The sequence below is a fragment of the Notolepis coatsorum genome, assembly GCF_963971535.1.
Source record: "Notolepis coatsorum genome assembly, chromosome: 1".
Classification (NCBI taxonomy): domain Eukaryota; kingdom Metazoa; phylum Chordata; class Actinopteri; order Aulopiformes; family Paralepididae; genus Notolepis; species Notolepis coatsorum.
Genome location: NC_140165.1, coordinates 143,817,759 through 143,836,040, shown reverse-complemented (window position 1 = coordinate 143,836,040; position 18,282 = coordinate 143,817,759). Strand labels below are relative to the sequence as shown.

At 42.1% G+C, this 18,282-nt stretch overlaps 2 protein-coding genes across 2 annotated transcripts in view; one reads left to right on the top strand and one right to left on the bottom strand.

Annotated features, from left to right (window-relative positions):
- LOC311227382 (intraflagellar transport protein 172 homolog) overlaps positions 1-10,781 on the top strand; it is an 80,934-nt gene extending 70,153 nt beyond the window's left edge. The window contains exons 40-48 of the mRNA XM_084312998.1: positions 2,559-2,675; positions 3,249-3,359; positions 4,470-4,589; positions 4,891-4,986; positions 5,450-5,509; positions 5,747-5,845; positions 8,373-8,526; positions 9,004-9,095; positions 9,590-10,781. Of these exons, the coding sequence (XP_084169124.1) occupies positions 2,559-2,675; positions 3,249-3,359; positions 4,470-4,589; positions 4,891-4,986; positions 5,450-5,509; positions 5,747-5,845; positions 8,373-8,526; positions 9,004-9,095; positions 9,590-9,679 (939 nt within the window). The 3' untranslated portion in view covers positions 9,680-10,781. The remainder of the gene's footprint in view (positions 1-2,558; positions 2,676-3,248; positions 3,360-4,469; positions 4,590-4,890; positions 4,987-5,449; positions 5,510-5,746; positions 5,846-8,372; positions 8,527-9,003; positions 9,096-9,589) is intronic.
- A 441-nt stretch (positions 10,782-11,222) lies between these two features.
- Positions 11,223-17,923, bottom strand: LOC311240822 (uncharacterized protein). Its single transcript, XM_084329413.1, has 4 exons — positions 17,582-17,923; positions 17,129-17,272; positions 13,651-13,771; positions 11,223-12,629 (listed from the first exon to the last, which is right to left on the bottom strand). The coding sequence occupies exons 1-4, from the start codon at positions 17,693-17,695 to the stop codon at positions 12,325-12,327; spliced, it is 684 nt and encodes a 227-aa protein (XP_084185539.1). The 5' UTR covers positions 17,696-17,923; the 3' UTR covers positions 11,223-12,324.
- Positions 17,924-18,282: the final 359 nt, after the last annotated feature.

Sequence of the window (18,282 nt, the reverse complement as noted above, 5' to 3'; positions counted from 1 at the left end):
AACCTCTTGATGTCTCTCTTTCATAGAAGAATTTGTGGTATCTGTGGTGTTCAATTGGTATGTCTAATGGAACACCGTGAGACTTCAAACATAGCTGTAACTGTATGTAAAAAAGCCATGTGGACTTGGTGAGATTACATTTTTTGCATATTTCTCCATAACTACAAAAACCCTGTTTGTTAAAAACATCCCCTAATGAGTGTATGCCTTGCTCTTCCCATATAGGGAATCTTATAGGTCGTTTTTCAATTAAGAGTGCATTGTTATTGAATAAGGGAGTATGATTGTGCCATTTATGTGGGTTAGGATATTTTTTTTGTGTTTCACGCCATATCCGGATCGCATGAGTAATTATGGGGCCAAATTTCCATTCACAGTGCTTGATTGGTAGTTTAGTGTATGCTATGTCCTTCAGTCTATGTGGGGCTACTATGTTTTCTTCTAATTTTCTCCAGGATACTAATGCTTGGGGATCAAACCATGTTGTCAATGGTCTTAATGTGTACGCCTTAAAATAGTGGAAAAAATCTGGAAATGCCATGCCACCGTCTGCTTTATTTCTCTGTGCGGTGGATCTTTTTATACGTGGTGGTTTGTTATTCCAAATAAATTTGTATGTGGAGGAGTGTAATCTTTTCCAGTAACCCTTTGGAGGGGGTAACGGTAGCATTGAACTGAAGAAGTTGATTCTAGGTAGTACGTCCATCTTAACTATTGATATCCGTGCCTGTACTGAGTTTTTAAGTTTTGCCCACCTATCAAGGTCGTCTTTGATTTTGTTTTGGATTTTTGTGTAATTGTGCTTCACCGTTTGTCTTATGGTGGGGAATATTTCCACTCCCAAGCATCTAAAATGTTTTACCATAGGTATCTCTCCTGGGAGGGTTATATCTTTTTTTGCAGGGGTGTTAAGTGGAAGGAAAGCCGACTTCGGCCAATTTATCTTAAATCCCGATAAATCACCAAAGTTCTCAATCAACTTGAGCAGATGAGGCAATGTGGTGTTGGGGTTTTGCATGAACAGTATTACGTCGTCCGCATATAAACTCATTTTATGTTGTGTGCCCTTGATTACGATTGGTTCTATGGATTGGGATTGTCTTATATATTGTGCTAAAGGCTCTAATGATAGATCGAATAGTCCGGGACTAAGAGGGCAACCCTGTCTGGCTGAGCGTGATACCGGAAAGATTTTGGAGATGATTGTACCTGTTGTAATCATGGCCGATGGGTCTTTGTATAATACTTTAATCATATCAATGAATCCTTTTCCTAACCCCATCCTTTCTAATACTGCCCATAGATACGACCATTCCAGCCTGTCAAAAGCTTTCATTGCATCCAGGGACAGCATCGCCTTAGGTATGGTGTCGTCCTTGTCGGCATCTAGTACGTGCAGTATTCGTCTTATGTTATCAGTGATCAGGCGGCCTCTTATGAAGCTAGTTTTGTCCGGATGAACTAAAGACGTCATATGCTTTTGTAATCTGATGGCTAATACCTTAGAGTACAGTTTGATATCGGTTCCGAGGAGGCTTAAGGGTCTGTAACTACCGCACTCGGTGGGGTCTTTGTCTTTTTTGAGAAGGACTGTTATGAGTGCAATATTGTCGTTTTTATGGAAGTTCCCCTCCTTGACTGAGTATAAGATCATATTTAGTAATAAGGGTCCAATTATGTCCCAACAAGAAAGGTACATTTCTGGTGGGATACCGTCTCTTCCAGGAGCCTTACCACTTTGCATTTCGGATATGGCCTTCTTGAGTTCCTCTCTCTTACGTTTTGCACAATGCACAGGGCCCTCGCTTTATAAGCAGCTGGCGGGGCATGTCTGTATGCAAATTCAGGTGTAGGAGAGCGGCTTCCAGTTTGAGAATGAGTGACGTACTTCATTCAGGGGGGTCGCAGTTGCGATCATTTTGGCAACTTAAGAGAACCTCTCCACATGTTGATGAATCCAGGGGTAACTGTTGTAGGTTTTCTCTTACGAACTTCCAACAAGGTTATTTAAAGGGGAACTATCTTATAAATGGCCTTTTTCAGTGTTTAGCATTGTTTCCTAGCTATGTGGACTTATATTAATAGGATCTATGTCTCTAATTCTCATATTGGCGCATTCTTCCAATTCTCCTCTCACAATATTCACCCTCACTGAACTGAGTCATCTGAAAATGTGCATATCTGTGATGTCAGCGATTTCTCAGCTGCATAATAATGTGGCAGTTGATGTGGCAGTTGGCACCAGGACACACATTGGTTGGAGCCCAGCCTCAAAACAGCTTATGAGTACTTTTTGAGTTTTTGAGTACTTGATTAGAAATACAAAACAATGCATTTAAAAAAAAGAAAACGTACAGAGGTGTTCCATAGACTCACAGGAATTGTGTAAAAGTGCCCAAATAGTGAAAGAAATAGTAAAATAGTTCCCCTTTAAGAGGAAACTTACGACAGTGTTGGTGAATGAGGTCCATTGTTATGAAGGAGTTGGAGAACCCCTTGTCTGAGCAGTTAGTCTTCCAATGTTCTCATTGTGTGCGTGTGCGTGTGTGTGTGTGTAGAACTTTAAGATCCTCCATAAGTACGTGGCTCTGTACGCCACCCACCTGATCAAGGAGGGAGAGGCGAAGACAGCTCTCCACCTGTACTCACAGTATGGAGTCCCCGCCAACACACAGGTACACGAGTGAAGACCACCGGTTGCGACGTCACCGATATGATACCGATATGCCTACTTTGTTTACTTGTTTATTGCACTATGTCGCTCTATTGGTTGGACTCTTATATTATTACTTGTATTATGCACATCGTTGCGGGCGAGACCCCCCGCATTTCACTGTATACCTGTATGCCGTGACCCGTGAGCCCGTGACAAATAAAACTCTTGTATCTTGTATCTTGATTCAAGAGGTTTATTCATCATATACAGACACAAGACATATAGAAGAATGACACAAGAATGCACACATAAGCAGGATTGGGGGTTAATTGATTCCATGTAGTAATTGCAGTAGTTTGGTGGTAGTTTCTAATCTTTGTCGTTTTTTTTTGTAGTTAATTACTTTGGTTTATCTTATCTTATCGTGTAAGAGCCATAATACCCAGCAATTAATGAGATGAGATTATACTACTTTCATGATACCACATCACTGTCATGCTCATGATCACAGTAAAGAACATCTTCCTGGGAATTATTGTTGTATATGTGAGCTATTATATATTATATAATCTGTCCACCTCTGTCCTATCAGAACTTCAACATCTACAAGCGTCTGTTCGTGGACCTGCTGAACCTGACGGAGACAGACGTAGCGGAGTCCTACCGCATGTGGGCCGACCTCCGCAACTTCCTGCTGCTACTGGTGAGAAAGTCCCTGGGGGCTAGGATACAGGGTTCGCACAAGGTCCTTGAAGTGCTTGATTCTAGAAAAAAAAGACAATGCCTGGAATTCCTTGAAAACAGCCCATTTTTTAACAAGGTGCTTATAATAAGTCCTTGAAATTCAAATCAACCAAGTTTTGTTCATCCATGATAAAATAGTTCTTTTGTCAGAAATTGATTTTAAGCCATAAATATTGGATCAGATTTATTTTCAATCAAAAACAGCATTTGAAAGTGAATTGTATCATTTTAAATGCCCTTTAAAGTGAAAAATAGTGGTTGGAAAAATACTTGAAAGTCCTTGAATTTTATTTTGCAATGCCTGTGGGAAACCTGAGGATAGGAGGAGGGGGACTTTGAAGAACATTAGCAGAATGTTCCACCTGCCAACATGAACAGCGTCCTACAGCCACAGTTGGGAGGGGAGTAGAATAGAGTAGAAAGTGTAATTTTACAAAGTTATAAGTAACATCAACACTGACAGAATGTCAGAGAAAAGCAAACCTTGTGGACCACTCATAAATGAGTTTTGAGACACTATGAACATAAAAACTATTAATAAACGACAATACATTGAGTTGAAAGGGGTTTATATATTACAAAGGTTGTCACAACTTGTGGAAGTGAACTACTCATGGCTGTCATGGAACCAATGTTAATACAGCGCCACTATAACGGCATGGTCCAAATAGGATTCTGGCCCCAGTGCTTGGCCCATGGTCCCAGAATCGTCCACGTTGTTGTCAGAGAAGCTTAGTCACATACTCATTTTTTGTCTACCCCTGATTTCCTTGGGGAGGGCGCTAGGAATGGCATTAGTAGAGTCAGGCTTGAGTCCTAATACAGGTAATAGAGGGTCTCTCAGAATACACTTTTCGTCTGTACGCTGCTTCAGGTAAGACCTGGATCTGGTTCTGTGTCTGTACCTGGGCATAGAATCGAGAACGTTTAAGAGAAGGCAGAGAGTTTCTCTGATGGGACGAGAGATGGACCTGAAATGGAACTGATACTTGGAAAAGGAAGTTGGTGGTCAGGCGGAGAAGAAACGGTTCGCTCTCTTTGAGCTGTTCATTTTGTGCTGCGTTTGCAGTGTGAGAACGTGTCTAAGTCTTCGGAGGCCAACTCTTCAGCCCACGAGGAGTTTGAGCAGATGCTGATGACCGCTCACTACTACGCCACGCGCTCTGCTGCTAAAGGCATCGACCAACTGGTAAACACAACATTTTTAAATACTTCCATTTGAATCCACAGATTATACATCACACACATAGGATTAAAATATGAACAGAGGTTCCACATGCTTTTGAGGACAGAAAACAGTGTCTGCCACACACACACACACACACACACACACACACACACACACACACACACACACACACACACATACACACATACACACACACACACACACACACAGAGAGCACCATAAGCACCCCCCCAAGCACCATATCCAGTCCATACAGGCATACACCATAGCTTCAGATGACAGTGTTGTCCCGTGTTTTCAGGAGAGCGTAGCGGCCAAGTTGTCCATCTCTCTGCTACGCCACACCAACCTGGTGCCGGCTGACAAGGCCTTCTACGAGGCCGGCATGGCCTGCAGGGTGAGCGCTCATTTACATGTTCCACTTAGTGATACATGTTTTAAAATTAGTTTCCTTTAAGAATAGGTGTTCACCTTGGCCTATATTTTCACTTATTTGGGGCACAGACAGGACTAACATTTCATCTTACACAGTCAAACTGTGTCATTTATTCATTCCAAATTCGAAATCAGCCAAACGGGTATAATAAGCAAAATGGGCAGTGATACGAAAGTGATATCTTCATTTTAGGATATGTCCTTGTTGAAACATTCAATTAAACACAGTGTTTTAGAATGTGTGGTATGCATATGATCTCGTTTGGAATAAACTTTGGTCTGGTCTGTTGGTATATCTTGAGCTGTTTCCAACTAACATCCCTTCTCCCATTCTTTTCAACAATCTCCAAGTTCAAATAAATAAGCCTTTACAATAATATAATTTTTTTTATTAATTATTTATTTATTTATTTTCCTGCTATTAGGTCATTAAGTGGGAAAACATGGCTTTCATCTTCCTAAACCACTTTCTGGATCTGTCTGAGGTGAGTAGCCAATCACAGCTTACCTCTTTTACTACACATCTTGTGAAAAATATAATTCTTATGAGGTGTGTGTGTGTGTGTGTGTGTGTGTGTGTGTGTGTGTGTGTGTGTGTGTGTGTGTGTGTGTGTGTGTGTGTGTGTGTGTGTGTGTGTGTGTGTGTGTGTGTGTGTGTGTGTGTGTGTGTGTGTGTGTGTGTGTGTGTGTGTGTGTGTGTGTGTGCGTGTGCGTGTGCGTAGGGTATTGATGAGGGGAACCTGGACACTCTGGATCACTCGGACTTCCTGGACACTGACATCCCATCAGAGGTTCCTGTGCCCACCAGGCTCCATGTCACCGTAAGGCCTTCTTCTACCTTAAAGATCCTCTCCACTCAGTTGACTGACAGGACACTTAACCCCTAACTGCTCCCGGTGAGCAGGTGGGCACCTTGAATGGTTGCCTCCGCCATCTGTGTGTGAGTGAATGTGAGGCATAAGTGAGAAAGCGCTTTGGATTGAAGAGCTATATAAATCCAGTCCATCTTGGAGGCATGACTTTGACTATACAGATTGTTATTTGTGCAGAACTTGTCACCAGAATGCCCTTTTCACATTCTTCCACTGGATGGGGGGGGGGCTTCCCTGTACTTCCTCAAACTCTGAGCCGCATGTGTGACCCAACTAATCCTGCAAACCCATCATGAATGCTATTTCCCAGCTGGTCACACTATCATCCATGGAAATGCCAATTGCTAATGTGAAATGCTAACGTGAAACTTGTATTATAAATTAATTCATCTAGTGATCTATGCACAATTTTCAGCTAATCTCTTAGTTATAACAACATTGTTTAAGCTAAGAAGTGTTGTGTTTGGGTGAAGAATTTTCGGTGAAAGGCGGCTAAGTGGCGCAGTGGGCAAGGCGCTCGCCACTAATGCAGGAGATGCTGGGTTCGAGCCCAGCTCTCGACATTGCTACCAGCTTGGCTGGTCGTTCATACTAACACAATTGGCAGTGTTAGGGGTGGTAAGCTGGTGGGTGGGGATCGGACGTTGTGGACAGCGACTCCTACAGGTCGGTTGGTGCGCCTGCGCAGTAGAATCAGGAAGCGACGGGGGCGGCGTGTCCCTCCCACGCAGACCTTCGCCGCTGAGTGATCGCGCTGTGCAGGTGAAAAGATGCGACGGCTGCCTCCTCGTGCACCGGAGGGGACACGTGATGCAAGGCTTTGTCCACATTGCAGCCGGCCTGTGGCAGGCATAGTCTAGCAATGTTTGAGACAGGGGAGGGTAGAATTGGACAATACGAAATTGGGATGGGAGAAAAATAGAAAAATGGGAGAAAAAGTAGATAAAAAAATATATATATATATATATAGATAAATATAAAGTGTGTTAAAGTGAATAAGGTGAGTGTTTGTTTAAAGTGAGTGTGTGCATGTGGATGTGTGTGCAGTGTATGTAGATGATGGGTTGTTACATAGTATCATTGTCATTGAGCATCCTGATGGCCTGGGCCCAGGAGTTCAACACTTTTAATCCCTATCTGATTGGATCAGATTTGGATTTTCGGTAGTTAAAAAAACCAAAAAACAGGATTAGGATCACTTTGATATCCGATCAGATCAGGAAATCAAATCCAAGCTTTAATCTGGATCAAATCGTAGAAACGGGTAGTTCAAACCAACAACACAGGATTGGGATCAGTTTGATAAAAAAAATAAAAAATTCTTGATCCCACCAGAGGGGTGGATTTCCAGTGGATTACCAGAGCAAAATGTGCTAAGATAATAATAATAAATAATAAATAATTTATTATGGCAAAGTTTGTTAACTGAAATAATACACAATTTTAGCCTTCATGGCAAATCAAATAAATTTTTTATCTTTTGGTCACATTTGTGGTGGCCTATTTTGTTTTCAACCAAATGCTGATGACATAAATGTTTATGCTCATAAAAGTATCACAACAAAGATTGTCAATCACAAATGTAATTTAGATTAAAGAACAAATATCTTCAACAAAAAAAAGTCCATCTGTCATCACTCATCACCTTCAGCAAACTGAAACCTCACTTAGAATTCAGCCCCTCAAAGCACGCCTGGATGATCAGCTGCCTTTGAATGAATGTTTTTTTTTGTTACCCCAGTGGGAGTATTTTTTTAATTACAATTCCATTGTGATTTTATGTCCTTTATGTATTTAACAATATAATTAGACATTATAGATGTCTCTGCAATGTGGTCCTTGTCATCCTTTTTTTCATATCCACTAGATGGAGATCGGTAAGATTAAAACACTGATATTCAGGATCTAGTCATCTTGAAAAGTCTGCATCTGGATCAGGGTGATCCTATCCTGGATTGCTTTGAAATACAGGGACAAAATCTGGCCGAGTTGTCTGATCCTGGATCACAAAAAATGGGATTTAAAAATCTGATCGGATTAAAAGTTTTGAACTCCTGGGCCCGGGATAGAAGCTCCTTCCGAGTCTCTCTGTACTGGCCATGAGGCTCCGGTAGCGCTTGCCTGGCCGCAGCAGTTCAAAGAGGCAGTTAAGACAATATGTCACATGTCTGTCTGTACGCTTAAGGCTGGGAGGTGGAACCAATATAAATATATACCGTCACCATCATCCATGCAAAGGTATTGGTTTGTACAATACCACGTCCACAATATTTACATATTTTAATCCAAAGGGATTCCTTGCAGCAGTAAGATAAAAGAAAATAGACTGTTTTGAATGAAATTCTAGCATGATAATTGTATTACAAGATAACAACATAAAATATATGTCATCACATTGTAATTTGTACTGGAAAATGAAATGACGTTATACTGTCAAAGCTAAGACAAATATTGTGTGTGTGTGTCTGTGTTCCAGGAGGCTCAGCGTGAGGAGATCCGTGACTGGGTTCTGATGGTGTCTATGGACCAGAAGTTGGAGCAGGTCCTGCCACGCGATGAGAGGAACACCTACGAGGCTTCACTGTTGGCCAGCAACACCGGCATCCGCTCTCTGCCCTGCATCATCACCGGTAACACACACACACACACACCTTCTCTTCTGTCCGACTTATGACTTCACACCATTTCGAAATTCTAATTAACTCTCACGCAACACAAACACCAATTTTCTACCAGTATGTCAATAAGTGAGTCTTTAATTAATTGAGTGACTTTGAGCGCACGCACACACACTAACACTCAGTCATTATCTGCCATTCTCTTCACAACGTACTTCTAAGAAATTAACTGACTTAGTCTGGATGCACGCACACGTGTACTCACACACAACACTAGCATTTTCTACTATTGTGTTTGAAACTTTGGTTAACTTCAACCTCATTAAGTCACTAATGAATTGACTGTCTTTGAGCATGTGTGAGCGCACGCACACACACACACACACACACACACACACACACACACACACACACACACACACACACACACACACAGGCACATGCACTATATTTCACCCACCCTGCATGTCCTCCGTGTGTGTGCCCTAGGCTACCCTGTCCTGAGGAGTAAGATGGAGTTTGAGGCCCCGGGGAAGGCAGCCAATCAGGATGACTGGAACAAGTTCCTCATGGCCACTAAGGTGAGACCATACATCACACGACTGATATGCACTCACACCTAACGAGTCTTGCATGAATCACTGGCTGCTTTTCAGTCCCTGGAGATGTGCACTCAGAGTGATCTCCAGCGTGGACCAGACCTTAAAGTGGCATGCACATCTTGACACATTCACAGAAACTGGAATTATTATTTCATAATAATCTTTCATATTCTTATTTTTTATATTTCAATAGTCACAGAAATATATCTGCTTTTAAATGTATTTCAAAGTAGTTTTACTGCTATAACTATAACATGAAGTGCTTCTTGAGGGGGATATTTCAAGTGCGGTTGGGTTGTTTCGTTCTGGTAAAACGGCAGGAAAAGCTCCCATCATATCAAACATTTTGTCAAAATATCCAAGATTAGGAAAGTATTGTATAATTTTAACATGATGCACTTTAAACTTGAATTGGCGATTCCTTCTGTTGAATGTGTTTTGTGATTGGCCGTTGTGTCTGTCTGTCTCTGCAGACCACTCACAGTCCAGAATGCCAGGATGTCCTGAAGTTCATCAGTCAATGGTGTGGAGGGCTGCCCACCTCTGGATTCTCCTTCCACTGAGAACACACACACACACACACACACACACACACACACACACACACACACACACACAATATAACACAACACTCCCACTCAATCCCTTTGTACCAGTTGCCACTATTTTGTCATCATCAAACTGGCCCCAATCGTTGAAATATTCAATTCATCCATCCAACCTTTTAGACCATGGCTCCCCACCTCCCTCCTCATCTCCTCTCCTCCTCTCCCCTCCTCTCCTCCTACCCTCTCTGTTGGTTCATGGCATTGTGGTCAACTAATGTGATGTGTGTGTTTACTTGTCTTTTTTATTTTATTTTACTTGTTTGTTGAACAATGTATCAACCTTTCTTAAGTATAGACTTTTATTATTGAAGTGTTGTTTATGTAGAACATCATTCCCTAACTGAAGAGTCAGTGACCCAGTGTGATGCTGCTTACACTGTAAACCCCAACTTAAAAAAAAAAACTGTAAACCAGAACTTAAAAAGATTTAGGCAATTCATTGACTCAAATTTTTTATTATTTGGCTAAGTCTTATAATTCTCAGTTAAGGCAACTCAAATATGTTCAGTTACTGTGACTTCAGGTTCTCAGTTAAGGCAACTGAAATATGTTCAGCATTAGGTACGGTCCTAATCCTGCTCCCATGGCTCAGTCAGCACCGTGGTGCCGCAGTTCCATGTTACCTTGGAAACCAGTTTGTGTCCATTGTGTTCCGCCATGTCACATTCCTTCACTCGTCTTTGTGCATCTCTCAGTGCTCTCAAGTCATCTGTCTCTCTCTCCACGTGTTCTGTCTGTCCCTGTCTTCTGTCTTTATTTCTCTCTCTCCTTTTCTCCTTTTATCAGTAGCACTATTCTCAGGATGCGGTTATGTTGGCTAAACACCAAAGTGGGCTTTGACAGATCCATCAGACTTCAGAAATGCTTTTGTACTTCAGAATATAATAGTCATATTTTCATACTCCTCGTAACCAGAACTATTTGAAGTGCATAATCTCATAGTGTACATCGCTCTTTTCTGTGCTTTTCTAAACACAGGAGGAGCTAAATATTGTAAGATAATTTTAACATGATGCACTTCCAGTGCATTGGTTTGAAAGCCATCTTTGGTTTGTATATGATATTGAATGTATTTTGTATCCTATTAGTAATATTAAATAAATAAATACAAATTGTTTGAAATTATTCTGAGTAGTTTTGGTTCCATTGCATGGGCATTAATCCAATAGGCACTACTTAAAGCTACCAAGTGGTATACGCCTAAATGAAAAGCAGATTGCAGACCTACTGTGTGTAAATGTCTCACATTTATCTTTGTGTGACAGACTGTACAAGCACAGGTTGTGATGTCCAGATGAAGGCTGTCCCTTGTGGTGAAAATGCTGAGGAATTATCCCAAAGTTCCAAAACATTGCTAGAGTTCAACAAATCACCCACAATGCGATTGCATTTAATTTTTTATTTGACCAGGCAGGTCACAGAACTATTTCTTATTTACAAAGACAGCCTGGCAAGAAGAAGTTAGCGAGACTAAACAAAAACACACACTGAGGGGCAATACTAGACAATAAAATCATCATCATCTTTTATTTACGTCTCGGAAAAAGCTATTTGAGGGTGAGCCCTCATTCTCAATGTTGCCGAGATTACAGAGTAGGCATTGATAAAACATGCTAAATACAAGCAAAACACAGATAAAGACAAATCTGTTAAAACAGTTGCACGATGCAATAGGGTGACTACAAAAAAATTCTTGAGTTGGTTACTTACCAGAGATACCAGGATTTTTGTTAGACATGGTGACTTGGAAATGATCTGTACTTATTTAAATAATTTATATCGCAACCTTTATGTAATGGAAATATGTCCAGCATAAGCATAAGAAAGATGGGGCACTAAAAATAGGCACAATGAAAAATACATTGGGCAATAAATATGAACAAGCATGTATTAAAGCAACACAAAAAACACAATAGTAAACTCTTAAGAAACAGGCCATAGGCATAATAAATATGAACAAGCATGTACTGTACTGTATTAAAGCAACACAAAAAAGGGCAATGCAGGATAGCAAACCCATAAGAAACAGGTAATAGGCACAATAAATATGAACAAGCACGTAAGCAACACAAAAAGCTATGCAGGATAGTAAACTCAAAGTATTGGCAAAGGTATGGGACAAAACCAATGTTAATTACTGTTTGGTTGGAACGCAATAGCAGTTGTCAGTCAGAATGTCCAAGAATCCATTTACACAGTGGATATGAGTGAATATCCTGAATACTCTGCATGTAAACAAGAGGGTGTGGTGTTTGTTTAGACATAAAGAACATGACTACCTCTAAATGTCTGTGCAAATGTTTGTTGTTTTACAAAATGGCAGTCTTACTGTAAGTTGCCCTAACAAATTGTTACACAATATTCAGTGCTAAGTATTTAAGAATTACAGATGATTGTATACGCTCTAAAATGTCGTAATTTTTGCAAAGTCATTAAAATAACGTAAAACCGAAAATATTAGAAATAATGAGCTTAACTTTTATAACTACAATCATTTTTGTGAAAGTAGATATCCTTTTTTTTTTTTTTTATTAACAAAACTCAAGTTGGGACATATAACTTAAGTAGTAAAGTTGTTGTTTTTAGGTATCCCCTGTCCATCAACAGCTGCTCTCCGCCGTCCTCCTCTTCTTCCCAGATTGTCTTGTCTTTCGTTGTCTTTTACCCGCCTGACACACTCCCTGGTTAGTAGCCTTGGTTCTCTCCGCCCGGCTGGAGGGACGACAGGTCAGTCCTTCTGCGCAATCGCAGCGCCCAGGTTTGCTCCGCATTTTGGTGCGTCCCTTGACCAGGCAGGCCTCTCCCTCCACTGGGATCCGCTGACACCGTTTACTTTTCAGGTAACGGGCACAGCACAGGCCTACTTCGCAGTCATCTGAACGCACACAGCTGGCCATCTCTGAGGCTGTGGAGGGGACACACACACGGGTGTTAAGATCTAAAGGATTATTTGTATAGATTTTTTTTCATGTAGTGAATTGGTATTAAATTGCTGCTTGCTTGATTGATTAAATACCGGTAATTGACTGATTGATAGAATGGTGAATGGGGGACTATGGCTGCCTCCAGTGATGATGTCACTTCCTAATCCATCCCACAATACAAAGCGTCTAATGCCATGTTCACGTGGTCCTTTTTCATCCGACCTGCTAGCATTCACGTGCCAAAGTCGAGAGAAATGTTGACTCAATAACTAAATAATAAGTAAATAATTTGAAACACAGAACCTATGGCTTTAGGCCACTACTGTTTAAAAAGTTGATATTGTTTTATAATGCACTCATAAAGAATGTGATTCTTTCCACTTTTTGATTGATTGATTGTGACTGCACTAGCTAATGGTGGCACCGGTCAAAGAGCATAATGTCACAACTCAGCAACTTGTGTATCAAAAATGTCCACGTCTTTCCAACATTGTTTATCCTACTTGGTAGGCTGTTCACAAGCTACTTCCAGGTTGGAAACTAGTCCACCAGACACCACATGAACATAGCCAACTACTGTTAATCAAAGCAAAATTTGCTATCTTTGATTAACAGCAGCTGACATATAGCAGCTGTAATGTTTGGTAGAACATGTTAGTGCTAATGCTTGCTAACCATTGCTAACAGCAAAAGATAGGCTACTTTGCCTTGTGGGATAAATGGACAATCTTTATGACACCATTACTGAGGGCGGCAATACTTAATAACTAATGCTACACATACATACAGGGGCTTGGAATTATCACAAGCCAAATGCTGGGAAATACCGTCTGTGGCTTGTACTTCTGTCAATTCTCCGAGCCACTTAGGGGTCAGTCTTTTCTCTTCTGAAAAACTATGTTGGCAGCTAGGAAATGTAATTGGTAAGTGTCCCGTTTTACTTCCTGATACATGTTCCCCATGTACCGAACAGAACTCTTTGGTTCTTTATATAGTTCTCACCTTTTGTTCTGTTGCCTTCGGGAGAAGGAGTCGGCCTTTCTCCATATCTCTCTCTGTTTCTGTCTTGCTGTCTGTCCTGTTTCGACCCCCTCACCTGGGCCCTGTTGCTACAGGCGTCTCTCTGGATGGATGGAGATTATTTACAAAAATTGATAGACAAAAATAATTTGGAAGTTGCTACAGTATGTCATTAGGAAATGTTGAATCTGAATCAAGCATCACAAAGCCGGTCACAATTATGTATTCAAATGTGTGTTTTTTTTTTATCCACTTTTTCTCCCATTTTTCTACATTTTCTCCCATCCCAATTTCGTATCATCCAATTCAACCCTCCCCTGTCACGAACGCTGTTTCTTGCCTCCCACAAGCCGGCTGCAATGTGGACTAAGTCATACATAGCACAAGTCCCCTCCGGTGCTTGAGGTAACAGCAGTTGCATCTTTTCACCTGTGCAGCTCGATCTCTCAGTGGCGAGGAGTAATGCATGGGAGGCTCACGCTGCCCCCGACACTTCCTGATTCTACTGCGCAGGCGCACCAACCGACCTGTAGGAGTCGCTGTCCACAACGCCCGATCCCCACCCATCAGTTTCCCACCCCCTAATACGGCCAATGTGTATTAGTATGAACGACCAGCTAAACTGAAAGCAATGTGGAGCGCTGGGCTCGAACAGGCGAGCCCAGCGTCTCCGCATTCGTGGCGAGCGCCTTGCCCACTACGCCACGTAGCCGCCCTATGTGGTTTTATTTTTTATTATTTTTTATTATCTTTTTCCTCCTTTTTCCGATTTGCTCCCATCCCAATGTTAGTCGTTATGCCAATTCCCAATCCCCTTCCTGGTCGTTGCGCACTCTACCCCCTACCGTCGGTCCGGGAGGGCGGAGACTATCACATGCTTCCTCCGACACAAGTGTACCCAGCCCACCGCTTCTTTTCACCTGGCAGCGCGGACTCTCACTGGGAGAGTGTAACGTGTGGAAGGTCACACTACCTCTCCTAGATCCTTCCCTTGCTGTACAGGCGCCCCGACCGAACTGTAGGAGTCGCTGTTTACAACGACCAGGACCCACCCTCGCCGGGTTTCCCACCCGCTAACACTGCCAATTGTGTTAGTATGGACGGTCGGCCAACCCGGAAGCACCACAGCTGGATTCGATCCCACGGTCTCTGTGGTGGTAGACAGACGCCTTGCTGACTTGTCTCAATTGCCCCCAGCGTCGTAATGCTGGCACTAGCCTATTGTCTGTGGCACAAAAGGATCTGAATGATATTTTCTTTTGGAAAATAAATCGATAAATTGTATTGCCAAGCAGGATACTGGAGAGAGAGAGGAGCGAGCTGGCTGACCGGATCTCTCTCGCTCTCTCGCTCTACTGTATATGTCTCACACACACACACACTTTTCCCTCCCGGTGATAAACAAACAAAAAAAAGTTATTTACAAGTCGCACGTGCAAGCTGTTATATCACTGTCTCAAAAAAGGTCAAAATGTATACACTCTTGAGCCCTTGTATAGCATAGTCAATGATGTCCCAGGAGGAACCAAAATTGTCTTGTCAAGATCTACAGTAATCAAGCTAGCTAACTATGAGACCAAGACCAAAGGTGGTCGAGATACTGTAGGTGCTATAGGTGGTCTGAGTAGTCTGACTAGTCTCAGGCCATGGTTACACTGGGGGTTTTTGTTTTTGTTTTGTTGCTGAATGATTACATTTGCTGTCCTAGTTAACTTAAATAGAAATGCCGTTTTGGCAGGATAACGCGAAATTGTGTTTCCGTTTTGGATACTCGCCAAAACTCGCAACGTGTCATGTAATCTGCGCGAGCCGGATACGGAGCCGTTGTTGCTCAACGCCCATGCGCAGTAGATACCGACATCTGCGTGCCCTCACCAACGTCCGGTGACGACAGACAGCAGAGCTGTCCCAAATAGCTGCAGCTACCATGTGTTATTGTTATAAGGAGCCCAGTCCAAGCTACAACAGTCTGCATTCCCTTAACAATTGTTTGTATTGAGCCGTATTGTATTGTACCCATTCTGCAATCTGTTAAATAAAGTTTACATCCATTCATTCTGCTAGCATTAACGATTGCATGAACAGCTAGCTAACGTGAGCTAACGTTAGCTACCTGCCGTAGCTACCTAGCTACCAGACCCTGTTAGCTCAGAGCTCCTCTTTCAATCTTAACAAGCATTAAACAAAATGGCACAGTCATCTATTCACCTTTGTTTAATACATGATGCATTGTCTAATGTTATCTAGCTACTGATAGCTCCTGATATCAGTTTGGTGCTGGCTGGCTAACGTGAGCTAACGTTAGCTGCTAGCCACAATGCTAGTCCCGAGTACCTGCGGCTACCATGTGTTGTCAAGTTATTGTTATAAGGAGCCCAGTCCAAGCTACAACAGTCTGCATTCCCTTAACAATTGTTTGTATTGAGCCGTATTGTATTGTACCCATTCTGCAATCTGTTAAATAAAGTTTACATCCATTCATTCTGCTAGCATTAACGTTACCAAGCTGCTAGCCACAATGCTATACCGTTATAATGGCATATCCCTATCGCGTTAGCATGTAAGCTAACAAAATCGGCGACGATGAGACTAAACTCCGCTCTTGGTGGTCAATTGTGTTGATGTTAGTTTTGTTTCATCAACAAATGAGGCAGAACACAGTGAATGTATCCGTTTTGTTTATTGCACTTTCTTTGCTGAAAAATAAATTCTACATTTGGCTAAATGGCTAACGCGAGGCATTTAAAGATGGTGGTTTGTTGCTTTTTTGCAGGAAGTGTATTGGCACATAAAATTGTTCTGATTGGTTGAAAATTGCCTTCATGTTCGCCACCTACTGCTTTGGCATTGTACTACATCACTGTGCTCAGGAGGCAAAACAATAATGTCTAACTTGCCTGCCATTACGTTGCGTTCTCAAAAGCGAAACTGACCCTGAAAACTAAACGAAAATACCCCTGTGTGTAACCGCAGCCTCAGTATGCTGCATGCAATTACCACTTTACACACGTCACACCACCTACACACACACACACACACACACACACACACACACACACACACACACACACACACACAGGGCGTAGCTGTAGATTCTGGGCCCCATGAAAGAAAAATTTGCCATTTATTTATTGATGAAAATGCATAATATGGTTTTTACCTATACATTCGGATCAGCAGTTCAGCACCTGCACTGTTGGTGGGTGAGCCTAGTAAAGGATGTCGCATTGCGTTCATCTTCAATGAATGGACCAATGCAATAGTCTACCAAAGCCCCCCCTCTCTCTCGATATATCTCACACACACACTTCAGAAACAAACATAGTATCAATGAGAGCATCAATAAATAAATAAATAAATACACCCCCCCCCCCCAGTGCTGGGCCCTTGGAATCATCCTAAACTCCCCCCCCCCCCCCCCCAGCTACGCCCTGGGACACACACACACATCCTCACTCACCACTGGCGGGACATTGCAGTCTGGAGTTGAGCAGGACGTTGTTCGACGGTTGGAGTTTAAGGATTCGGACACATCCCCTCCCCTGCGCCGCGCGTTCCCAGGGCCGTGCGCGCCTCTGTCCGCCGCGCCGCCGCGTGAGCGCACCTGTTGAATATTTGTGAGGAGACCAACATCAATAATGGTGATGATGATAATGATGAAGGTGGTGGTGGCCATACTTGTTGGTAAAAATGTGGCTACATGAGTCAATGTGTCCCCAGTATATCGTTGTCTACTCAGGATTTATACGAGGATAGGACATCCTTTAATCTTTGTGTGCTGAAGAAAAGGCAGGCACATAATGGTGGTTAATATAGCCTATGTTGTTGTTGTTATTTTCTTATTATTAGGCTATAGTTGTTGTTATTATTAATGATGATAATAATTATTATGTCGTATCCTAATATTCCTTACCTGTTTCTGCGAAGAATCCATTATTTCCTTTGAAGATTGGATCACGTTGGAATCCAAAGACTTGACCAAGCAGTGAGAACAAACAAGGAGAACGGTGATCACAGGTGCCCACATAGTTAATTATCAATATCTTTCTTGGAATGAACAAAAATAAAATAAACTCCAATCTTCAGTTTTGGGGATCGAGACTTAATTATCTCAATCGTTATGCCTTGGGCTGCAACAAAAACGTTTCGAAATAACTTTATTAAAAATGTCCAAGCTATTCTTAATTATCGCACAGGTAAGATATGTTTTCTTTGAGCAGGTGGTCTCCATCGTCCTTCTTATATCCCTCATAGCAGCCCACCCACATTCTGCAAATCCCCTAGAAACTTAACATCTATCTCACTTTATCCTCCCCGCTAAGAGGACCCTTTGAAATATATTTTTTGATAAATAGAAATGTCCTTTGAGCCTAAACCGCATCAGTCGGCGAGGATGAGCCATAACTTCCTTCCCCGGGCTCCGGAAACGCTAAAGCATGTGTCTGTCTTTAGAAGTTGCTCAGGTAGTAGCTACAGGACATCAGAGATCTTACCACTAGGCACGTTTGATTTAAGAAGCCACAAATGACTGTCAGCCAGCCAATCATTTAGTCAGCCAGCCAACCCCACCTCTAAAAAATTAGCTGTTGTAATTTAAGGAAAATATCCACCCTA